This window comes from Trichechus manatus, unplaced genomic scaffold, assembly GCF_000243295.1.
Source record: "Trichechus manatus latirostris isolate Lorelei unplaced genomic scaffold, TriManLat1.0 scaffold00045, whole genome shotgun sequence".
Lineage (NCBI taxonomy): Eukaryota > Metazoa > Chordata > Mammalia > Sirenia > Trichechidae > Trichechus > Trichechus manatus.
In genome coordinates, this window is record NW_004443981.1 from 9,187,267 (window position 1) to 9,212,345 (window position 25,079).

Here is a 25,079-nt window from a genome sequence, read left to right on the forward strand (position 1 = left end):
GGCCCACTGGTCAGCCAGCCCCTGCCACCCCCAGCCCTCTGGGTTGCAGTGTGACCTGTGGGGTGGGGGAGAAGCAGGGAAGGTTGTGTCCAAGGCTGACAGCAGGTGCAGGAAACCCCTTTATTGGACAAGGCCACCCCGACCTTGGTCTCCAGCTGGGGTATGGGATGGGGGAATCGAAGGGGGAGAAGGCATCCGCAGGTCCCGGGGCCAGGCGGGCAGGGGGCATGTGAAACGTGGCTCACTCAGGCCTCCGCCTCTTGGCCGGCAAACAGCGGGTTGATAAAGTAACTGCGGCTGGTGCTCCCGGCGTCCGGCTGCGGGGCGGGGGCCTGGAGGGGAACACGGAGTCAGTGGTGCGGAGCCCTGTCCGGGAGACCCAGCCCAACCCACCCCCACCTCCCCGATGCTGTGTCACCCTCTGCTTGGAGTCCGCGAAGCCTGCCGAGTCGAACACCGGGTTGTCGAAACCCAGGGGGGGCCCGGTCGGCGCGGGTGCCGCATCCTCCCCGCGACTCCACCTGGAGAAATAAGGGGCGCGGGGTGAGCCCCGCGGGGCGGTAACCCTTCCCACCCACCAAGCGCACCTGAGCCGGCCCGCCCCTCACTCCCGGCGTAGCTAAGCCTCCTCCCCCCCCCCCCGTACCCCCCCCCACCCGCCACCGTCCCCGCATACCTGAGCCTCCTCGCCCGGCGCAGCAGGACCACCAGGAACACCGCTAAGAGCACCGCCAAGAGCAGCGCGGCCACGACGACGCCTGGAATCGCCGCGCGGTGTCCCGGCCCGTCCAGCCCCGCCGCGGAGCCACCCATGACGGGCGAGCCCGACTCGCGGACAGTCGCTGACAGGATGCCGAGGGCCTCTCCTGGAACGCAGGGGGCACTTCAGTGTCCCCGCCGGGCCCGCGCGGGGGCCGGGGCAGGGCCTGCAAAGGGCAGGGGTGGCGGCAGTCACCGTTCTCGGCGATGTCGGCCAGGATGTCTTGGGCCAGCCGCGTGGCGCCGCCTGCCCCGGGCTCGGCCTCCGCCAGCACTACCTGGATCTCCGTGTCAGGCCCCGGACCCGCTGCCTCCCGGACCCGTTGCGTGCGCCGCACCTTGGACACGGCCACCTGCAGTCTCTGATACTCGGGCTGGCGGAGAGGGGGCAGCGTTGGCACGGGAACTCCTCCTCGGACCCGCAGGGACGCTGGGAACAGGGGCAAATGGTGGACCGGGGGGCGCAGAGTGGCAAGTGTGGCCCCAGGGTCCCTGCCGAGGGACCGCGCACCCCTGTGCCCGGTGGGGCTGCAATGGGGCCAGTGGGGGCGCGGTTACCAGGAGGAAGGTGCGCAGCAGCCGCGCCCGGTACTGCTCCAGATCAAAGGCGGCGCCGTGGGTCAGCGAAATTATCGCTCCTGCGCGAGAGGGCAGGCTCAGCGCGGCCGCAGGGGGACAGGCGGGCGGAAGACCCCGGCGGTCCTCGCAGAGCAGACCGCGTGAGGCAGGGCGCTCACCGCACAGGTCGCAGCACTGGCCCTCAGGCTGGAGAGCGTCGCGGCAGGCGACAGCGGGGCAGCGGCCACCCAGGGGCTGGAGCAGGGCTGCGCAGATCCATGGCAGCTCCTGCGGAGAGGGCAGGTTAGCGAATAGAGGGGCTGGTCGGCGGGAGGGGGCCGGTCGGCGGGGGTCAGTGGGGAGGAGCGGGTCATCGAGGAAGAGGATGGGTCGGCGGGCCGACGCGGGGCGGCGGGCCGACGGGAGGGGGCGGGTCTGACCAGAGCAGCCCGAACTGAGGGGTCGCTGACCGGGACTGCAGGGTTGGCGGCCGCTGACCGGAGAGTCTAGCCTCCCGCCTTTCTCCGTCCTGGCCTTCCCGCCATTCCCCCCAGTGCCTCGCCGCGCCCGCAGCCCACCCCCGCTGACCTCGTCGTTGCCACAGACGCAGCCCGACGGGTCGGCGCAGGCCTCGGGGACTACATGCAGCGCGCCTGGCCCGTGGAAGCGCAGGCGGCCGGCGCGGGACGCCAGGAAGGCAGCCAGGTCGTCGTCGCGCGTGAACGTCTGCAGGGCCCGGACCCCGCCCAGGAGGAGACGCGTTAGAGTGTCGGAGCCCACGCGCCCGGACCGCGGGGACGGAGGGCACCCCAGGGACCCCACCTCACCTGGCCCAGGGCTGACACACTGCGCACAGTTCGGACACCGGGGCCCAGCCCCACGCGGAAGGAAGTGGCCGGCGGGAAGACGACGTCGTCGTGTCGGCAGGGCACGCGCTCGGCGTCCACGGAGAAGAGACCGCTCACCGCGTCCTCGGAGTGCCACAGGCTCGGGTCGTGCCACAAGAAGCGGTCGGGGTCGCGGAAGAGCGCGGGGGAGCCTGATGGGGCACATTCCTGAGCCCGCGTGGGACGCGCTCTCGGGTCGAGATCTGCCCCAGACACCTCCTCCTGGAAGCCCGGGTGCCTGAACCCGCCCTCCTTCCAAGCCCTGCCCCAAACACGCCCTCAAGGAAGTCCCGGTGAAGACAAGCCCTACCCCTCAAGCTCTGCCGCGGGACACGTTCCCCTGAAGAGCCGCGTCCCGGGACAAGCCCTTCCAGCAAACCCTGCCCCCGTCACACCCTCCCTCCGTGCCCCGCCCCTGCCCGTGGCCTTGCCCCCATCCTGACCACGCCCTCCCCCGTGCCTCATCCTCTCACCACGCTCTCCGCAGTGCCCCTTGCCCCGCCCATGACCACGCCCTCTCCATGCCTTTCCCTTTCCCTGACGTCCGGCCCGCTGCCCCCTGGCCTCACCTGCGCTACAGTTCGGGTCCCAGGTGGTGACTGATGCGCTGAATGCCACTCCAGAGGCCAGGATGAGTTCCCCGTCCAGCGGCAGGAGCTGCAGAGGCTCAGGCTGAGGCGGTGCCACGCGGTGGCCGAGTGGCCCCAGGAGGTCCCGCCCGCGTCCACCCCGCTCCTGGGTCCCCGGGCAGCAGAATCCAGGTGACCACGGGGAAGACCAGGGTGAGGCGGGGCCAGGGTGAGGCAGGGCAGGACACAGCCAGCAGGGAGAGTAGGATCTAGAAACGGGAAGGGTGCTGGGGGGGCGGGGCCTGGAGGAAGAACAGCTCAGGGCGTGGACTGCCCCAGACCCTGTGAACCGCTGAGGGTTTGGGACAGGGGGTGACACCTGCCGGGAAGTTACCCTACCCCATCCCCCTCCTTCGAAACTGTAGAAGCGAAGGCGTTATGGGTTCCAGGAGCTCAGTTTTAAAACCCTGAGAATGCTCTGGGGAGGCTAAAGGCGCGCTGAACTGTGTTAGAGGAGGGGGCTGCCAGAGGTGACAGAGAGGAGCCTTGAAGTCCACCCTGCCTCCCCCTAGGCCTGGGCCGCACTGCGGAAGCCCCTTCCTCACAGAAACCAGGCCACAGCCCAGGCCTCAGCTGTAAGAGGGTACATGAAGCACAAGGCTTAGACTTCCGGGTGGGGGGGACTGAGCAGCCACCCCCTGACTCCCCCACCCCTCCCCTTCCACCCCAGGACCACTGACACTCCTCCACGGTGCTTCTCCTTCAGGGTCGGGGCCCAAGGTGACGCCTGGGCTGCTCGGTGATGGACCCTGCATTGTCAGGGACTGTCCACCCAAGGCCAACCCACAGGGACAGGACTGTTTGTCAGCCCTTCCCCAGGCACCCAAAAACTTGAGACCTCTCCACCCCCAGATGCCACCGAGGTGGGGCTGCCGACAGAAGCAGGAATGCACAAAAAGCTCTATATCTCAGGAGGGAGGGGTTAGCAGTGTGAGACAAGAACAGGATATTGTTTTTTTTAAAGACATAAAGGGGAAAATAGAAAAAAATGTGAATGATAGTCAAAAGCAAGTGCACAATAGGTAGAAGGCCATCAGGGGCTGAGAAACACCTAGTGAGGTGAGTGTTCACATCAAGAAGCTCCCCAGAAGACAGCAGGAAAGGACTAGGAGACAGAAACCATGAGAGATGACAACAGGAGGACCGACAGAAGTGCCAGAATTCAGATACCAAAGTCTCAGAATGAGGGGTGGGGAGAAGAGGAAATATTTGGGGAAAAAGATGAAGATGAATTTTCCAGATTTCAAGAAAGTTGGGAAACCTCACCTGAAGGGTCTTGCTGAGTGTCAAACGGAGGAAATAAAGACAATCCACACCTAGACAGTAAGTTTATGACTATCAAAGACAAAGAGAACATTCTAAAAACGCCAGGAAGAAAGAACAGATTACCCAGGGAGGACAACAAAATCAGATTCCGATTTCTCAACAACAATGCATGCAAAAAGACAACAGAGTCCTATTTTAAATATAAAGGAAAAAATGTTCAATCTAGAATTTTATATCCAGCCAAACTGTCAGTCAAATATGAGGGTATAATAAAATTTCCTCAGGCCAAAAAGGAAGGCATAGCTACACAAGAACAATTGCCACACAAAGACCTACCCAGAAAACACGCGTGTGACGTGAGAAGGGAGAGAAATCCAGAAGCTACGAAGAGATATGGTAGGTAAACCAAAAAAACCCATTGCCGTCCAGTCAATTCCGACTCCTAGTGACCCTACAGGACACAGTAGAGCTGCCCCATAGGGTTTCCAAGTCTGTAAATGGAAGCAGACTGTCACATCTTTCTCCCACAGAGGGGCTGGTAGGTTCAAACCACCGATCTTCTGGTTAGCAGCCGAGTTCTTAATCGCTGCACCACCAGGGCTCCATGGGAGGTAAGGGGGATAGAAAACCTAGGCAAAGCTTATTGTTGTCATTTTGAAAATCTAGGGCTAAAGTGTGATGGAATTGGAAGAGGGGAGACCAAAGGGACATGGGGGTACACTAAAGAACCTGCTTGTTAGAGGGAAGACAGAGACATTGAAAAGTTTAAGAAATCAATTAAAAAAAAAAAAAAAACCTGCCATTAAGTCCATTTTAACTCATAGCAACCCTATAGGACAGAGCAAAACTGCCCCCATAGGGTTTCCAAGGCTGTAAATGTCACATCTTTCTCCCAGAGTGGCTGGTGGGTTTGAACCACCAATCTTTCGGTTAGCAGCCAAGTGCTTCAACCACTGCACCACCAGGGCTCACTTAAGAAATCCATAGCACTACCAAATTTGAAAGGAGCCTTGGTGGTATAATGGTTAAACATTCAGCTGCTAACTGAAAGACTGGTGGTTCAAACCCACCCAGGGGCTCCAAGTTTGATAAACCTGGATGAGATATGGAGCCCTGGTGGCTTAGTGGTTAAGAGCCTGGCTGCTAACCAAAAGGTCAGCAGTTCGAATCCACCAACTGCTCCTTGGAAACCCTATGGGGCAGTTTTACTGTGTCCTATAGGGTTGCTATAAGTCAGAATCAACTCAGTTGTAACGGGTAGGTTTGTTTTGTTTTTATGAAATATATCAATTTCTAGAAAAATTCAAAATGTTAAACTTGACACAAGAAGCAATAGGGAATTTGGATAGATGAGTAAACATTAAAGAAATATATATGATAGTCAAACGCTTCCTATTCCTAAAAACCCCAGTCCAAATGGTTTAACAGTTCTGGTCTACTAAACTCTCAAGGGACAACTCATTTCTTTTTACATGAGTTGTTCCAGAAAACAGAAGAAGAAGGAAAATTGTCGGCCTGTTTTATGAGGTCGGTGTAATCTTGATTCCAAAATCAGATGAAGGATAATACAAGACAAGAAAATTTATAGTCCCATTCTACTTAAAAATGCAGGTACAAATATTCTAAATAAAATATTAGATAACTAGATGTAATAGTGTATTAAAAAAGATGTGGCAATCAAGTAGAGGTCATGTCCCAAGAATGCAGAGATGGAGGGTGGAGCATCATTACCTCTAAAAACAAAACCCGTTGCCATTGAGTCAATTCCGACTCACAGCAACCCTATAAGACACAGTAGAACTGCCCCATAGGGTTTCCAAGGAGCGGCTGGGGGATTCGAACTGCCAACCTTTTGGTTAGCAGCCAAACTCTTAACCACTGTACCACCAGGGCCCCTCATCTCTAGGCCATATATATAATGATGTTCCAGAAGATAGCAGTAGAGAGTCTTGTGACCGCAAAATTGGTATATTATGGCAGAGGGAAGTCAAGTGTCTTGAAGAAGTAGCGTGTTTTATAACCCATAGGAAGGTGCCAGGAAGACATCAGCCTTACAAAGGTAGTTCAACCTCAGAAAACCTCATTAATAGGCTGCAGGAGGAAAATCACACCTCAATCAACATAGATAAGGATGTTGATAAAGTTCAACAACTTATAACTTTTTTAAAGCTGCTAACAGACTAGCAACAAGAATAGAATTTCCCTGATTTGATCAAATTTATATACCAGAAAGGAGCCCTGGTCATGCAGTGGTCAAAGCGCTTGGTGGTTAACTGAAAGGTTGGCGGTTTGAACCCACCAGCCGCTCGGTGGGAGAAAGATGTGGCAGTCTGCTTCTGTAAAGATTTATAGCCTTGGAAACCCTATGAGGCATTTCTACTCTGTCCTATAGGGTCGCTATGAGTCGAAACTGACTTGACAGTAATTTTTTCGGGGGGAGGGTGGGTGGGTAGGGGGTTTATGTACCAAAAACCTACAGCAAATATTACACTCAATGGAGAAACTTGAAATGCCTTCTTTTTAGCATTGGAACAAAACAAGGATGCCCACTTTTATCACTTCTGTTGAACATAGAAACCCTGGCCAATGCTACAGGAAAGAAAAACAGATCAAAGGAGTTGACTGGAGGGAAGAGGGAACAACTGTCATTATTTGAAACAATAACCAACTAGAGAATATACCAACACGCATCTGTGAGTTTGTTGTACTGGGGTGGCTTGCGGGTTGCTGTGATACTGGAAGCTTTGTGACCAGCGTTTCAAATACCAGCAGGGTCAGCTAAAAAGAGGAAGACCCTCAACGAGATGGATTGACACAGTGGCTGCAACAATGGGCTCAAACATAACGATTGTGAGGATGGTGCAGGACTGGGCAGCGTTTCATTTTGTTGTACACGGGGTCGCTATGAGTTGGAATCTACTTGACAGCACCTAACAACAACAACAAGAGAATTTTTCTTTAATTAGAGCACCATTCAAAATAGCAACCAAACCTGTAAAATATTTACAAATTAACCAATACTATACGCTCTCTTTCAAGGATTTCATTTAACTTGGAGCCACAATCAACACCCACGGAAGCAGCAGTCAAGATATCAAATGACATAGTGCATTGGGCAAATCTGCTGCAAAAAACCTCTTTAAACTGTTAAAAAGCAAAGATGTCAGTTTGAGGACTAAGGTGCACCTGACCCCAAGCCATGGTATTTGCAATTGCCTCCTATGCATAGGAAAGCTGAACAATGAATAAGAAAGACTGAAGAAGAATTGATGCGTTTAGAATTATGGTGTTGGTGAAGAATATTGAATATACCATGGGCTGCCAGAAGAGAAAACAAGTCTGTCTTGGAGGAAGTACAGCCAGAGTACTCCTTGGAAGTGAGAATGGCGAGGCTTCATCTCGTGTACTTTGGAGATGTTATCAGGAGGGACCAGTCCCTGGAGAAAGACATCATGCTTGGTAGAGTAGAGGGTCATTAAAGAAGAGGAAGACCCTCAACAAGATAGATTGACAAACATAGCAAAAATTGTGAGGCTGGCACAGGACGGGGCAGTGTTTTGTTCTGTTGTTCATAGGGTCACTATGAGTTGGAACCGACTGGACGGCACCTAACAACAGCATACAATGTCTTTATGGGGAACATTTTGAAACTCTAGTAAAGGACAAGGATGATCTGAAATATTTGGAGGGACAGTCCATGCCCTTGGTGGATGGCCTGATATTATAAAGCTGTCATTCATTCCCAATCAAAAGTTCAGGGTTTTGCTTGTTATTGTTACCTGATAAACCTATTCTAAGTAGCCCTGGTGGTGCAGTGGTTAAGAGCCCAGCTGCTAACCAAAAGGTCAGAGGTTTGAGCCCACCAGCCGCTCCATGGAAGAAAGATGTAGCAGTCTGCTTCTGTAAGGATTACAGCCTTGGAAACCCTCTGGGGCAGTTCTCCTCTGTCCTATAGAGTCTCTATGAGTCAGAATCACCTCGGCAACAGGTTAAACCTATTCTGCACTTTCTCTGCGACAATCAGGTCCACGAAAGTGCCAGTGAAACTTGTAACAGAAAAGTAAAGGTGGGCTAGTTGCCCCAAGAGCCTCAGCAAGAAAACAGCATGGTGTTGGCATGAGAATGATCGGGGAGACCCACCAGGCACCTGGTGGACATGAATCAGAGGACAAGGCTGGCTCATTTGGCGGAGGACATTGGTCATGTGGCTCTCTCTCAGGAGCAAAATAAAGCTGTTGTCTAGCTAGTGCCACACTCAAAGATGTGTCCCAGAGGGCAGAATCGGGACGTTAATTGAGGCAAAATATAATCCATTACTTTGTGACCAGGGAGCAGGGAAGAGAGTCCTAGTCAAAACACCGAAAAGCACAGTTAAAGGCAATGGATTTGCATCAGCTAGATTAAAATGAGGGTCCCTGGGTGGTGCAAAGGGCTTGCCCTCCGCTGCTAACATGAAGGTTGAGGGTTTGAACCCACCCAGCGGTACTGAAGAAGAAAAGGCCTGGCCATCTGCTTCCGTAGAGATCACAGCCAAGGAAACCCTATGGAGTAGTTCTACTCTAACAGGTGGGAGAGCCATGAGTCGGAATTGGCAACTAATGATAAGATTAAAACGGTCAGCGAAGGGTGCCCAGAGAGGAGACTTGCAGTGTCTCAAGCCAACAACGATTGATGAAGAGAAAATCTGAGATCCCGCAAACCCGGAACGCCAGGCAAAGGAAGGAAAGCCCCAACCAGAGAAGCGCCAAACCAGAGAAATGCTACGAGAATACCGATGTCGCTTCCAGCAGCATCCAGGCGCTGGACCAAGCCCAGAGATGGGGATGGTGCAGGCGGGGACCCCGTCCGGTCCAGCTGGGTGGGGAGCGCCCGGGGTAGCGCTGGGTGGATTCGGCTGCCCCCGCACCCCGCCCCTGGGCAGTTCCCACACCTGAGCCTGAAGGGTGAAGAGGGCGCCCCCCCGCGGCCGTGCCCAAGTACGCCCGGAGCAAGCCATCCGCGGGAGCCCCAAGGCCCCACAGAGAGAGGAAGGGGACCCTCTGGGCGGCGGGGAATGGTCGAAAAGGTCAGGCTGGAGGGACCCCAGAAATGTATTTGGAATGAATGAATGAATGAATGCTGCCTGGACTCTTCCAAAGGGGACAATAACCACAGTAACGAAATCGGCCCAGAGGGGCCGGCAGGCTCGGCACCCAGCCACCCCACTGGTTCTCCGCAGCGCTTTTGCCGCGGGGCCCCCACCAGGTTACTGAGCTTCTCTCTCACACTCACTCCCTATCGGGCCTGGTTGCCATGGTAACGTGTCGGCTTTGGGGGTGAGGCCGCAGGGTCCAGCCGCTGCCTTACCGGGTGCCCCCTCCGCAGCCTCGCCGCCCTTCCTTGTCAGTCCGGGATGGACACGGGAGGGAAGGCGTCCTGACCCCGGACCCGAGGCCCAGGCACCCAGCCTCCTTCTGGCCAGCTCGCGGGTGGGGCAGGGTGTCAGCTCCCTGCTCCTCACGGTGACACCCATGCCCCCCAGCCCTGCCCAGCGCGGGCTCAGACTCCCAAGGTTAACACCATCGGTTAACCGAGCGCCCTCGGAGTGGAAAACAAAGCCCGCGGGCCCCAGAGCCTGCGTCTGGGCAGATTGGGCCGGGCCGCCCCTCACCCTCACACTCCCGTGGCCCCCCGGTGAGGGTCCCCGCCCCGGAACCCACAGCCCGAGCCCGCCCCCGCTCCGCCGTTTGCTCAGAGCCAGCGACCCTCACTGAGGTGCGACCGAAGCTGGCAGGCCCGCAGGTGACAGGCAATGACCCCGCGCAGGGCGCAGCAGGCTCTGGGCAGGGCGTCCCTTCAGTGAACTCTGAGGTCCCATGAGCGAGGAGTGAACCCATCTGTGGCATGACCACGGCCACCACTCTACGTGACGAAGGGACGGGGCCGCGTGCCGTGAAACTTCACCAAGGACGCGGAAATTTGAATTTCATGTACTACTCATGTGCCACGTCCAAGAAATAGTGTTCTTTTGAATTTTTCCAACCGTGTAGACCTGTAAAACCAGCCACACGAGCGGGATTTGGCCGCGGTTCGCTGAGCCCTGCTGTAAACAAGACATCAAGGCGTCTTTCCCACAGGCCTTATCAGAGCCTTTAAAGCATGGTGAGGCTCCAGGCAAGCGCAGTAGACAGCATTTCCCAAACTTAAGTGGTTTTGGAATCCTTTTCCCCTCAGAATTCCCATTGTACTAGGGAACACGAGTGTTCTGTGAAGCAGTTTGAAAACAAGGTCGTCCAGGGTTCTAAAGGCGGACTTCCAGACAACCAGGACAAAGAAAGACTTTTTATCTGGGGCTGGGGGTGGTGAGTCCGAGAGTGCAAACTTTATAGATGACAGACTATGGCGGGGGGGGGGGGGGAGAGGCAGACAGGCAGAGGGGGCCGGAGGCGCTTCCCCACCCCCCTGCCGGCTGGGACCCTGGCACCAAGCCCTCCTGCCCCCGCCCCGCGTGTGGTTCCCTGACCTCCCAGGAGCGCCCCTCAGAGGCCACAGGTCCGGGGCCTGCAGACCCCATGCCGGCGGGGTCACGGGGCACAAGGCCAAGGAAGGGGCTTAAGGGAGACACGGGTGGGCCGACCCCCGCCCCCATCCCCCGCCGAGCCCCGCCCTCACCAGGTCGGAGACGCTGTGACGTGCCTGCACCAGGACTGACACCATCTGCAGGAAGAGCGGCGTCAACGCAGGCAGGGGGAGGGTGACCCCTGGGCCCCCTCCCACCCGGAACACGCAGAGGAGCCAAGGCCTCGGCCCAGGGCCCCATGGGGACACTAGGCACCTTGTGGGCCGGGAACTCGACGGCGGCGCCGGCGCACGGCGTCTGGTTCTGGCTCCAGTTGGAGGCGTCGTCGAAGTCGGTGTTGGGGAGCCAGAGTTTGTAGGCGGCCCGGGTCAGCGCTGGGGAGGCGGCCAGTTGAGTGCCCGCTGGGGCCGCAGCACCCTTGGTCTGGGCCGGCCGGGCCCGGTGTCCCCGCGGCTGCCCAGCCCCAAGCCCCCCACCTGCCTACATCAGGCCGGACCCCACGGGCCCGCCGGGGCTCTGAGGAACTCCTACCAGACCCGCATAGTCCTCGCAAACTCCCGCCCTACAGGACGCCCGCCGGGATCGCTCCCCGCCCCGCCCGACAAGGACAATGACAGTCTTGGGGAATGGGGAAAGGGTGGCCTGTGCTCCAGCCTAGGAGTCGGAAGGCTTCCTGGAGGAGGCTCACCCGCGCAGGAAGAGCTGCGGCAGGAAGCAAATCCCAAGTCGGGGAACCGCAGGGGCGAAGGAGCCTGCTGGAGGGATGGTGGCAGCGAGACAAGGGGCTGGGGACTCAGGGTGGGCCAGCTGGGCTCCGATGGGGAGGGAGCTTCAGGGAGAGGGAGAGGGACCCGGCTGCAGTTTCTGAAGCTCCCGGGGCGTTGGGGGCGGGGCAGGGGCGGCACCAAGGAGCCGGTAAGTTCCACCGCGCACGCGCTAGCCCAGGTGCGAGGCGACGTAAGCTGCTGCCGCGCATTCCCGGGAGGGGAAACTGAGGCGGGCTGCGGAGCAGCCCGGACTCCGGCGCGCAGTCGCCGCTAAGCCCCTGCATCCCTGGGTATCCGCGTATCGCCCTCCGAGGGAGGTCAGGCCGGGTTTCGCGGCCCCCAAGCCTTCGCTGCCCACTCATCGCGGGTCCCTGGCCGGCCTCCCTGTCTGTCGGGGCCCGGGGCCGCCCGCTGCCTCCCCAGTCCCCAGCAGTGCGCCCGGCCTACCGCAGAACTGCAGCCACAGCACGACCTGGCCCAGCGCGCCCATCTCGCTGCTCCCGCGAAGCTGATCAGGAGACTTTGCCCCGCGCTGCCCACGTGACCGGGAGGGGTGGGGTGGGGGCCGCCAGGGACAGTTATACATTTACCTGGAGACCTGCCCGGGCCCCTCAGGAAGCACCTTCTAGTCTTGCTCCCTCCCCGACACACCTGCAGCGCCTGAGGACCTTGCAGGGAACGGAGTTGCCCCATGAAATGTGTGTGGGGGACGCACAACTTTTGGACTCACCCCCTTTTCTGTTCCAGCTGTGGCCACAGCAGCACCTGGTCTCCCCACCCTCCACACAGGCCCCCCTCCTTCCCTCCTGGCCTGGATGGATTGTGGATGGTGACTGGATGATAGAAGGATGACAGCGGTGGGTGGTACATTGATGAGTGGATGGATGGTAGATTGTGGATGGTGAGCTGGTAATGGATGGATGGGGAGAACGATGGGTGGAAGGTTGGTGGATAGGTGGATGGTGCATGGTGGAGTGTGTGGGTTGGATGGCAGGTGTATGGTGAGCGACGACAGGTGGGTGGTGTTTGTATTGGTTAATGGTGGGTAGGAGTCCCTGCGTGGTGCAGTTAAGAGCTCAACTACTGGCCGGAAGGTTGGAGGTTTGAACCCACCCAGAGGCATCTTGGAAGACAGGCCAAGAGGTCACAGCCTTGAAAACTATGGAGCACATAAGGGGTTGCCATGAGTTGGAATCAACTCAATAGCAACTAACAACAGTGGGTGGATGATGAATGAATGGATGGGAGATGGTGGGTGAATAAATGGATGGATAGTCATGGAGGCGTGGTGGATGGAGAATGAATGAGTGGTGCATGACTGGATGGATGATGGATGGTAGAGGGATATGTGGATGGTGGATCGTGGATGGTGGATGTTAAATGGCAGGTGGCACAGTGGTTAAGAGCTTGGCTGCTAACCAAAAGGTAGGCAGTTCAAATCCACCAGTGGCTCCTTGGAAACCCTATAGGGCAGTTCTACTCTGTCCTATAGGGTCGCTATGAGTCGGAATCAACTTGATGGCAACAGGTTTGTTTTTTTTGATTTTATGGTTTTTGGTTTTCAGATTGTGGCTAGATAGTGAATCACAGTGAGTTGCAACTGACGATGACACACAACAAGAGATAGTCAATGCAGACGATGGCGCCGTCATGGTAATGGGGAGAGTAGGCTGTGAGAAGATGGCTGATGGGTATGACGGATATGACTGGATGGATGTTATTGGTGAATGATGGATGGTGGCTAGACATTAAATGGTGGAAGAACAAGTCATGGATCATAAATGGTGGATGGTGGATGGATAGAAGATAGTGGGTTGTGGAAGGATGGTTTGGTGATGAATAGACAGATGATGGATGGTTGATCAGTGTAGATATTTGATAGTGGATGAAAACATGGTGTATGAATATGTGGGTGGATGGTAGATCATAGATGGTGGATGGTAGAGGGATGGATTAAGGAGAGTGAATTGTGGAAGGATGGGGAGGTGAGTGGTAGATGAGTCTGAGTGGTAGATGAATGGACTGATGGTGAGTGAAAGGATGGTTGGTGGACAGAGATGGTGGATGGAGGAATGAGACTACAGAAGTGATTGGATATATACATGGATGGGTGGACTGATAGGTTGGTGGGCAGATTGTGAATGAGTACAGGACAGGTGGGTAGAGGGGTGTTGGAGGGATGGCTGTGGGTGGATGACCATGTTGAATCAGATGAATGGATGTTTGGATCAATGCATCATGCTTAGAGGGATGGATGGATGGTGAGTGAATGGAGGATGGATTTGTAGATGATGGGAGTGATGGATGGTAGAGGGTGGATGAATGGATGGGTGGTGGGTAGATTGTGGATGGTAAATTGGATGATGGGGGGCAGGGAGGATGGTGAATCAATTGATTGGGGGTGGGCGGATCTCCCCAGAGGCTGAGAGCGCCTTTCTTCTGAAAAAGGAAGTGGATTGCACTGAGGGTGGGGCGGCAGGGTAGGCTTTTGGATGGCTGGGCCAAGGGGGAAGTGGAAATGCTCTGACCTCTTTGACTCCCACCTTCCATTTCCAGAGAGGTGGTGCTGCATGGTGAGGGAGTTCAGGCAAGGCTGGATCCAGGAGGTGTCTCTGTTTGGCTCTGTCTCTCTGCTCCCTTCCGACCCTCTCTGGCTTGGCTGCCCTCCAACACAGGCTCCTGGCTGGCAGGGTCCTCCAGACTGGAGGTCTCTGATTGGTTCCTGGTTCCATCTCTGCACCAGTCACCATGGCCAGGGATTGCTGTGCTCTGATTGAGCGTCCCAGTCTGCCCGCCCACTCCAGGTGGAGGTGTGCTGCCATCACAGGCCCACTGGGTAGGGAGGGGAGAGCTAGGCAGAGTGACTATGGTCCCCAACTCAGACAGCACGTGAGGGTCACCGCTCTGCTCCCCCTCCCACCTCTCTTCTCCACAACTCTTCATGGGTACTGGGCACCCCAAGCTCAATTCCTTGCTCCTCCACCACCTTTGGGCCCGATTTGCTGAGTGACCTTGGATACATCCCTCCCTTCTCTGGATGGACCAAGACTCAGCTTGCTGGTCCTTTCCTAACATAAGAGAGGAAGGGCAGGAGGAGGGGAGCCCCTCTCTCAGCAGCCCCTCTCCTCATTCAGGGGTTTGCACCATGTCCCCTTCCCAAAGGCCTCCCAGCTTCCCCTGACCCTCAGTGTCTGTCCTGGGACAACCTGTGGCCAACTCTGCCTTGCTGACATTCCGCGTGCCCTGCTTGGGGCATAGTGGACACCCCAAACACTCGGGGAGCAAGGGATGGTGGGAGACCCCTCAGAGGTAGGTGCCCCCCCAACCAGACCCTGTAGCCCAGCAGATTCCTCGGGGCCAGGGGCCCTTTGCCCCTGTATGGCCCCCTGTTCTGGACCTGGGAGCCCCCCATCTCCACATGGACCTTCTCTTCGGACCTTTCATTCACCCACATGCGAGGTGCCAGCAGCCGGGTGCTGAGGACCCCTCCTGGGCTTGCAGAGGAGGGGGCGGACTCAGGAGGCGAGGCCGGAGTTTGTTGGCGTCTGGTTGCTGGGGGAAGGGGTCGATCCAAGTGAGCAGGAGCCCAGGGAGTGTGGGGGGTCTCCACTGCATGCCCGGGGGCAGAGGCAGGTGGCCTTTGTCCTGGGCAGCCTCAGCCACCTCTGGGCCACTTACCAGGTGCCCTTGTCCTTTGCCGAGGTGGTATGAAGAGCGGGCAGGGGCAGGCTTCCTGCCCCTTTTGCGGCAGCCCAGGGGGAGGGGGGAAGCTGAGGTCTCAGGAGAGGAGCTCAGTCCCCGCTTGGCACCTCTTCTTCACTTGGGGCCATGGGGAGAGGGGGACGTCCCAGAGTGGGAGTTGCGGGCACAGGGCACTGGCTGGGAGCTGCCCCCAGCAAGTCACCTGAACCCATATCAAGATGGGGGGGCGGGTCCTTGCCTCTGTGCCCACCACCCACCCCGGTCCTCCATCAGGACCAAAACCAAAAACCCGTTGCTGTCAAGTTGACTCTGACTCATAGCAACCCCAAGTGACAGAGAAGAACTGCTCCATAGGGTTTCTTGGCTGTAATCTTTAGGGAAGCAGATCGCCAGGCCTTTCTTCTGTGGCCCTGCTGGGCGAGTTCAAACCACCAACCTTTAGGTTAGTAGTCAAGCACAAACTGTGTTACCCAGGGACCTGTTTCTTCTGGACAAAAACCAAACAATAACAACAACAACAAACCCTTGCTGTCGCCCCTACAGACAGAGCGGAACTGCCCCACAGGGTGTGCAAGCAGCAGCTGGTGGATTGAAACCGCCGAGCTTTGGTTAGCCGCCCACCTCTTAACTGCTAGGCCACCAGGGCTCCCTTTCTTCTGGACAGGAGGGTTTAATATGTCATCTGCCCCTCCTGTCTTTGTGTTGTGGGGGATACGGGGGCACGAGGGGAGATCACAGATGGAGGAGGCACACTAGGAGGTCAGGGACACTCAGCGAGATGCTGCTGGGGGTGTCATCTCATGGGTAGCCCCTGTGGTGAGGGGGGAAGCTCAGGGGCCCCCTCCTGTGGTGAGGAGGGACTGATGGGCCTCCCCGTGGTGGTGGGGGGCTCATGGGTACCCCCCATGGTGAGAGGGGGAAGCTCAGGGGCCCCCTCCTGTGGTGAGGAGGTACTGATGGGCCTCTCCAAGGTGGTGGTGGGCTCACGGGTACCCCCCATGGTGAAGAGGGCAGCTCAGGGGCCCCCTCCTGTGGTGAGGAGGGACTGCTAGGCCTCCCTATGGTGATGGAGGGCGGGGCTCATGGATACCCCCCCGTGGTGATGGAGGGACTCCTGGGTCTTCTCATGGTGAGGGGGGAAGCTCAGGGGCTCCCTTCTGTGGTGAGGAGGGACTGATAGGCCTCCCCATGGTGGTGGGGGGCTCATGGGTCCCCCATGGTGGTGGGGGAACTGATGCCTACCCATGGTAGGGTGTGGCTTGTGGGTCCCACATGGTGGTGGGGTGCTGGTGGGTCTCCATATGGTGGTGGGGGGCCATGTGTCCCTATGGTGAGGGGGGCTCATGGGTCCCTGTGGAGGGGGGCCCGTGGGTCCCCCATGGTGGTGGGGAGCTTGTGGTTTAGCCCGATTGTGGTGGTGGGGGAGCAAACACCTGACGAGAAGGGCAGACCAAGGAGAACTCAGTCTTGCTCACAAACACTCGCCGTCCTTCCATGGGGGAGGGGCCCAGTGGAGCTGGCTGGGCCAGGGACATGCGAGTGGACATGAGACAGGCCACTTGTGGGCAAAGTGTGGGAGCCAGTGAGGCTGGTCATGGGTGAGCAGTCTTCCCGCCGTCTGGTGGCGTCCCCTCTCCACCCACAGAGGCTGCGTCAGCGCAGAGGGGTGAGAGGCCACAGGGTGGGGCCTTCTGGAGCCCAGTGCCATGGCCACGTGTGGGCCCCTCCCCTCAGTGCTCCCATCAGCGGTCAGAGCCCCTGAACACAAGGCCAGCCTGCAGCGCCCAGGAGGCCAAGGTCAGCATAGGGGTTTCCCAGGTGTGTCCTGCTCCATGTGGAGTGCTGCCCACACTGCGTCCCCTTCCGCGACAGACACTTTTGTTCTGTGGGCCAGATGCTTGCGCCATCCGCATCCGTCCATCCTAACGGTGGCAGAGGGTCTTCCTGCGACGCGGGCTACCAGTACGGGTCTCCAGTGCTTCCAGCGCGGTACAGTCGACAGGCACTAGACCACAGAGTTCTCCACAGTTCGGCCTCCTCTCAGCTTCCCCGGGCGTCCCTGGGCCGCTGGCCGCCGAGTGCAGCTGTACCGTCCCCGAAGGCACTCTCCCCGTGGGCCCTCCGTGGGGGCTTGGGTCTTCTGGGAATGCACTTCTGAGCTGGGTTGCCTTTCCGTGTCTCCACCCAGCGAGCGTGCCCTAAGGCCTCTCGCCCTCAGTCAGCTGCAGAGTGAGGACAGAGTGGACTTGCCCTTGACCACTTGGCCTGAGGAGGGCGAGGCTTGGAACAGGTCGGAATGACTCCCTCCCGACCTGGCCCCTCCCCTCCGTCCGAGACCCTCCTGGTTCCCACAGGGCATGACCTTGTCCTGGAGCTGTCCAGGAGAGACAAGATGTGCTTGGTTGGACCTGTCCCTCCGTCTCCCCTTTCACCACGAGGTTTGCGCTCCAGGCTGGGGACAGGATGCAGGAGGCCTGGGCCCCTGGGAGGAGCTACACGGAGCCTTCTCCCCCGATTTCTCCTCAAACCTGTGACTCTCTGAAGCCGCTCTGCCTGGTAGACCCCGTCAATGCCCCCTACCAGCGGCCAGCCCAGTGAGCTCTTCTTCCTTGGTGTTCATCATTGATTTTCTTTCCAGGAGGACTTGGGGGACAAATTCCAAGTAAGTTAAAGAAGAGTCGTTTCTGAACCCAGGCTGGCGCCCCCCAGTGAGCTGGACACCCCCAAGTGTAGTCAGTGCTGCCCCAGCTCCACATGCCCAGCCACCTTCGCTCGGTCCACTTCCTCACCGCTGGCAGTGAGGGTCATAGCAAAGTGCCACAAACTGGATGGCTAAAACAACAGAAGTGTATTCTCTCCTAGCTCTGGAGGCTGGGTGTCCAAATCAAGGTGTCGGCGGGGGCGTGCTCCCTTGGGCTGCTCTGGGGGGCTCCCTGTCTCCCAGCTTCGGAAGCCCTGGTGCTCCTGGGCTTGCACCGGCAAACGAACTGTCTTCACAAGGCCGTCTTCTCTGTCTCTTCTGTAAGGCACCACTCAGGTGGGACGAGGGCCCAGCCTGCTCCAGTGTGACCTCGTGGTCACCTGATAATGTCTTCAAAGATCCTAACAAGCTCAGTTCACAGGTATGAGTTAGTACTACAGCAAGTCTTTTGGGGGGACATCTTTCAACCCAAGACAGGGCCCCATCCTTGGATGCACTGGCTGTAGTGCCTGTGGGGTCGGTCTCCTGGGGGCCTCGCTCAGAGTCCTCGGGTTGATTCAGGCCGTGGCCTGACCCCAGGCCTGGGTGCCCAAAGATGACTCTATCATATTGAAGCCCAGCCCCTCATCACAGGGTGTGGGGACTTGACATCTGTCCCCTTTGGGGGGGGCCAGGGGCGACTGTGCACCTTGGCTGGGGGCTCCTGGGATGTAGGGGCACATGCTGGGAAGAGCTGGGAAACCACCCTCTGCCCTGTGCGGACCTAGCACTCCCGTCCAGTGCTGGTGGGTGTGGGGGGCTGTCCCCAGGTCCTGGGAGGGCTCCCTGGAGGGCCAGCGTGGCCACCACGAGCCACGCAGCTGCTAGACCAGAGTGAGCCATGAGGACCTGCTGGTGACTGTGCAGGACCCTGCAGGAACTTTGGGGCTTGTTCCTGCTGCCCCGTGGGACACACGTCTCCACCATGCTCTGTGGGGACAGGGCTGAGCAGTGGTCGAGGCTGCAGCGGAACGCCTGGTGGGAACCAGGGACAGTGGAGGGGGTGCGCACAGCCGGTTCCAGCCTCTCGGCTCTAGCGTTGGAAAGCAGCCCCCACCTGGGAATTTGGGGGACCTTCAGGGAGATGCAGGGCTTCCGTCCTGGCCGGCTGTAGTGACCACCGAGGACAGGGGGCTGGACGCGGAGGTGCTGAGGGGGTGGCCACTGTCAGAGCCACTCTGGCTGACCCTGCAGTGCTGCCCGGAACCCCACTCCCACCCCGCAGTGCCAGCTGGCTGTCACCTTTCACCCCCACCTTGTTTCAGGGAGGTACAACTGTGCTTCCATTTCACAGGTGAGAAAACTGAGGCTCAAGGAGGCTGAGCAGCCTGCCCAAGTCCCACAGCTGATAAAGTGGTGGAGCCAGGCCTGAACCCCAGTTCTGTGGGACCCATCACCCCCTTCTGCCAAGCTAGACGCCCACTGGGCACACGGCTTGGCAGGAGGGTGGGGGCCGTGGCCATGCCACCACCCCAAAGGCTTGCTCACGGTCAGCCACTGCCTGCAGGATGAGCCAAGGGGGCAGAGCAGGACCAGCTCCGGAACCTGCAGGGCGGGTCAAGGGGGCAGAGCAGGACCAGCTCCGGAACCTGCAGGGCAGGCTGAAGGGGCGAGGGGCCAGAGGAGGACCAGCTCTGGAACCTGCAGGGCAGGCTGAGGGGGCGAGGGGGCAGAGCAGGACCAGCTCTGGAACCTGCACGGCGGGTCGAGTGGGCAGAGCAGGACCAGTTCCAGAACCTGCAGGGCAGGCTGAGGGGGCAGAGCAGGACCAGCTCCAGAACCTGCAGGGTGGGCCAAGGGGGCAGAGCAGGACCAGCTCCAGAACCTGCAGGGTCAGAGCAAAACGGGATCCTGGGCCCGGCCTCAGAGCTTCTCTGGAATTTCCAGATGGTGAGAGCACTTTACACCACGTGCAAGCCTTTCCGAATTGGGGGGTGGGGGCCCTTGTGAGCAGGGGGAGCCCTGTGTGACCACGCAGGTCGCTGCCCTGCAGCCGGCCTGCCCCAGGACAGCCCTGAGAGGCCACACTGGGAGGACTATAGGAGGTGACGAAGAAGCCAAGACTCCTTAATCAGATTTATTTTCCTCTAATAAGACAGTTTTTTAGCATTTCAAAGTTTTGCAGTCTACGCTCTTACAAACTTTAGTTATTAGCATCAGAAACACAAAAACATTGCAAGACCTCAAAACACAAATAAATACCAAATAAAACCACACACAACGTACAGAAAACAAAAATATAAAACATTATAATGCTATCAGAGTCAGACGTGGTTAACTCCGGTTAACGACAAGGTTATTGCTGAGCGGTCACTCGCACTGTCTTTGTGGTGTTGTTTCTTAGAAGAGCAGAATACGGACGTGAATCACTGGTCACAATCACTTGTACTGTCAAGATGGGGCCTCACAGCTAATGGTCACTACGGACGGCCAACTCGGGCAACAGGCAGATTACAACGAGTCAATGGGACTGGCCTTCTTTGGTCTTTGTTTTGGGTCAGAGAACTGAACACAAGAGGTGTACCATCAGAGAAAAGAACGCAACCCTAAAAGGTGCACAATTGTCTACATGGGTTTGTCACAGATGTTTTATTTCTTACAGAAATCCTTGGAAATAATGCCGGCTTTTGTGTTTTCCAATCGAGTCATTGAGTTTGTGAGTGGTTACTTGCCTTGTCTAAGGGGACTAAGTTATAAAATCAATCACCACGAATCACAGGTGTGGGACAGCGACCCCGGACTTGACCTCTTTTCCACTGAGAAAGTTCAAAAGATGTGCTCTGAAGACAGCAGCTGGGGCGGGGTGGGGGGGTAGTCAAGCACGTGGGTCTTGGCGCCGCAGGCAACCCCTGTCCTGAAGCCCCCACGGTGTCTGCATGGTGGCCAACCGGCCTCCCGTCCCCCTGGCTGTCCAGCTCCACCCCAGACCGCGCCACCAGATGGACAGAGCTGGCATTTCCAGAGACCAGCAGCCTCAGACCCGACTCACTGGCCCGGACCTGAGCGTGTATTTTACTCTGGGGTAGATGGACCCGCGGGATTCGAAAGCCAGAGACAGACATGGTCCTGGGCTGCGAGCAGGGATGGGGGGGCAGACCCTCCTTCACCTCACAGACACTACACGGGCGCGCGGGAACCCTCCACCCTCCTGCGGCTACTCAGTGCCGATGTGGACCGAGGGTGAAAAGACAGCATCTTAGTGCCGTCTGCGCTCAGGCAGCGCCCAGCTGAGGGGCACGTCTGGAGGGCGGTGGGCCGGGCAGAGCCCCCACAGGGGTCCACGGCCCTGACCCATTCTGGAAAGAGCGGTGGTGTGGCGCAGACACAGCACCTGCGAGGCAGCTGCTCCCTGTGCCCCAGCGTGCAGAGGGAAGAGGCAGGAGCTGTGCTGGGGCTGTCCCAGGCCCTGGTGCTGACCAGGGGGTGACCCACACACAGACCCTTCCCATCCCGACACCACGAACCCCCTGCAGATGCCAGGACCACTGTGGGGACAGCCACTGCAATGCTTCGGGAGTGAAGGGGGTTGTTGACAATGACGCCAGGGCCACTTCACTCACCCAGAGTGAGGGGCAGTGGAGGCCTGGAGGGAGCGAGGCCTTGACCCCCTTCCTTCACTGAGGTGGGCCACACAGGAGGGTCACTTGTGCCGAAGAGCCAGTTCAGCGGGGAACCCCGTCCCAGTGCCTTCCTTGCTGGGCGCTGGATAGCGGGTCTGAGGGCCATGGGGAAGCTCCAGCAGGGGCCCTGGAGAGGCGGGGAGCACAGTGCTGGGTGGGTCTGGGTTCCTGTGGCCAGTCCCACAGCCACCTGGTGCCACAGGCAGGACAGAGCTGGGGGACAGGCAGGGACAGGGGAAGGGGGAGGAGGAAAGAGGGAGGCTCAGCTGCAGCCCCGCCCACACCGCGCCACCCTGAGGTCCCCTTGCATAGGCAGCACACGCCAGTGTGCCAAGGCACCGACACAGCACACACCCTCACATCACATGGGACACGCTCTCGGGGGGCAGTGCCACTCTTGCCTGACAGGTCCTAAAACGATCTACACAAACTCCTACTACTTAAGACTTCTCTGAATGCCACCTGACCTGGGAAATTAAAAGTCAACTTATAAAAAAGCCTATTTAAGCTCACTTTGTCCAGCCAGCTGGGGCTATGTGTCTTGTCCCAAAGGGCTGGGTGAGGCGTGGCTGTCCCCCCACCACACTAGAAGGCCCCTCACTCAGCCCAGACCACAGGTGACCCTTCCAAACCTGCACCCCCAAATACATGGACACAGCCGGGCACTAACCCGGGTTCTCATACACTGTGAGCGCTAGCCCTGGGGGGCCCTGTGGCTGCGCGCCCGTGCCCCCTGCCACCACGGCTCTGCCTGGCCCTGCCTGGGGGCCATGTCCCTGCCCAGGGAGACGCCAGAGCTGGGAGGCTGTGCTCAAGGCGAGGAGACTGCAGTGGTCCTCGAGTCGTCACAGTGAAGAGGAATATGGACAGCGAGTTCAGCACAGAGGGCAGCGTGGCTTCTCAGAGCATTGGGGCTGTCTGTCCTATGAGGATGCTGGCTTCTCAGAGCATTGGGGCTGTCTGTCCTATGGGGACGCTGTCACCTTAGCCGGGGGAAGAGCATGCACAAATACCCCGTGGACATGACCCTGCACCTCTTGTTGCTGGGACCCTGTGAAGCGAGGGGGCTGGCTTCCACTGAAGTGGCAGCCAGGCTATGCACAGAGACCACAGCCGTGGACGCCCAGGCGGCAAGCACCAGACGGCACCGAGGAGCCCTTGAGGGAAGCGGCTCGAGGTGCGGCCACGATCGAAGGACCACGGACCACCCTGCAAGCTGCTCTTCCCCAGAAGGTCTGAGCACCCGAGAGAGAAGTGCACACCGAGCAGGGACCCAAGGTTTTTGCCCCCCATCCCATCCCACAGGAACATACCTAAATACACCCATCCCATCCCACAGGACACCCCTGGATACACCTATCCCATCCCATGGGGACACACCTGGATACATCCCTCCCATCCCATAGGAACGTACCTAGATACACCCATCCGATCCCACAGGGATGTACCTAGATACACCCATCCCATCCCACGGGGATACATGTGGTTACACCCATCCCATCCCATGGGGACACACCCAGATACACCCATCCCATCCCTCAGGGATGCACCCAGACACACCCATCCCATCCCACAGGGACACACCTGGATACACCCATCCATCGCATCCCACGAGGACGTACCTGGACACACCCATCCCATCCCACGGGGATGCACCTGTCCCCATCCCATGACAGTGCTGCCACTGCCGCTACAGCCCGGGGCTCCTGGGCGGAAGCCGAGGAGGGTCCCTCTAGTCTCCTGGGCCCACCTGGGAGGACTGACAGTCCCCAGCAAGGGGTGGGGCCTCCCAGCAGTGCTCCCAGGAGGCGGACACCCAAACCAGATTTAAACTCAGAAGGGGAGGATTTTTTTTACCAGGCCAAAACGTTGCTTATCCTCAGCTGATTAATACTGGGGGTACTTTTTGTGATAGGGAAGGAAGTCGCAGGGAGATCCTGTGGTGGCCTCAGGAAAGCCGTCTGGGGCACAGGGAGAGTGCCAGGTGGTCCCCTACCCCTAGGCCTGCGGGGAGCACCCGGGCAGGCCAGGGGGAGGGTCGGCACACCTTGGAGGGAACAGTGGTCTCTCCACGGTGTCTGCAGGAAGTCCTTCCTGTGAGCAGTGACAAGACTCCTCAGGTGGGTCAGAACCAGTGACACGGACTCACCTCAAAGCAACTCCAGGGGGATGGAGAGAGAAAGGCAGATGGAGAAGAGCCGAGCACGTCACACACAGATCGCAACGGAGCCAGGGGCGGCGCGGCCACGCACGTCAGCGGGGAGGATGGACGCGATGGAGGGCACCTCCAGCAGGCACTGGGGCGAAGGCACACCCAGGACAGGTGGCAGCACCAGAGACGCGCGGGCCACCGGGGCACCAGCCCAGCCGTCCCGTGCGATGAGGCGGGGGGCCCAGGGGCAGGCAGTGGGGGCGCGGCCCGGCTAGCCAATCGCGGGCGCGCCGCTGTGAGCGAGTGGCACAGATGCGGTGGTTCGCACACATTGGTTTGCCTAAAGCACCCATCACGTGTAGCACCCGTCAGTGTTAAAAGCACCCAGAGAGCGTGGTGCATAGCAAAAGGGGACCTACAGGAGGAGGGCTGAAGACTCCGCATCACAGTTGGACCATGGGGAAAAGTAAACAGTGAGTCGAGAGGCGCCTTCTGGAGGCGCAGGCTGGGGCGAGGCCACCTCCCGGGCCAGGGTGCTGGGGGCCTGCCGGGCAGCCTGGGCGGCCCCAGGGCAGCGGTCTCCGGAATGCTCAGAGGACTCTACGTGGAGCCGGATGTCGTCCACAGCCCGGGGAGGCCCCGGGCAAGGGTGCCGCTTTCTGTCCACATCAGCCTTGGGGGGTGGGCCAGGCTCCACCGAGCGGGGCTCACTGGTGGGGCCTAGCAATTTGGAATCTGTGACAATTCAGTGGTGAAGGGTCTAGAGTGACACCAAACACAAACCCAGGGTCGAGAAGCAGCACGTCACATCTAAGGCACAGGCACAGATGCCACCATCTCTACGCAGAAATGTCACCGTCGGAGATCACTGACGGGCGGCACTAGGACAGAATGAGACAGTCTGCTGTGGCCTCCTCGGCACAAGTCCCCTGGCCCACCCCCGGATGCCGGACACTGGACTGAAGGTCTGGGTCGTCAGCGAGAGAGCGCGCGTCTGGACACGTGGGGCAGAATTTTAAAAACCTACAGGATTTTGTTTAGAACTCCAAAGTTCAACTAATGCCCTATTTTAGGGTGAAAACAATTATAAATCTGAAAATGATGCACAGCATCCATGAGCAATTTTCCTCTCATAATAATTTTGAAGTAGTGTCATTAACTACGACAGATATTGAAGGTTTACATTTCTAACGAGAAATAACAACAGATTGGATATTCTCTTTCCTATCACAAGTGATAACCAGTGTTTGATATTTTACATTTTCTTCCAAGAAATAGCAGTCTATCAACGTTTTAAAATAAAATGTTTGCCGTAACAATCATCTGTAGACCTTTAAATTAAAAAAATGATTCTGAATTTAGAGACTTTCAAAAAAGACCTAGGTGTACTTCAGGGTCTTCTGACAAACAAATTATTAAAACAGAGACCAGATGAGGCCT

At 58.1% G+C, this 25,079-nt stretch overlaps 1 protein-coding gene across 1 annotated transcript; it reads right to left on the bottom strand.

The window, feature by feature from the left end:
• Positions 1-245: 245 nt before the first annotated feature.
• AMN (amnion associated transmembrane protein) lies at positions 246-11,915 on the bottom strand. Its single transcript, XM_004376704.1, has 12 exons — positions 11,873-11,915; positions 10,914-11,032; positions 10,751-10,795; positions 2,774-2,861; positions 2,145-2,356; positions 1,906-2,043; positions 1,497-1,605; positions 1,318-1,397; positions 956-1,133; positions 677-866; positions 419-521; positions 246-332 (listed from the first exon to the last, which is right to left on the bottom strand). The coding sequence occupies exons 1-12, from the start codon at positions 11,913-11,915 to the stop codon at positions 246-248; spliced, it is 1,392 nt and encodes a 463-aa protein (XP_004376761.1).
• Positions 11,916-25,079: the final 13,164 nt, after the last annotated feature.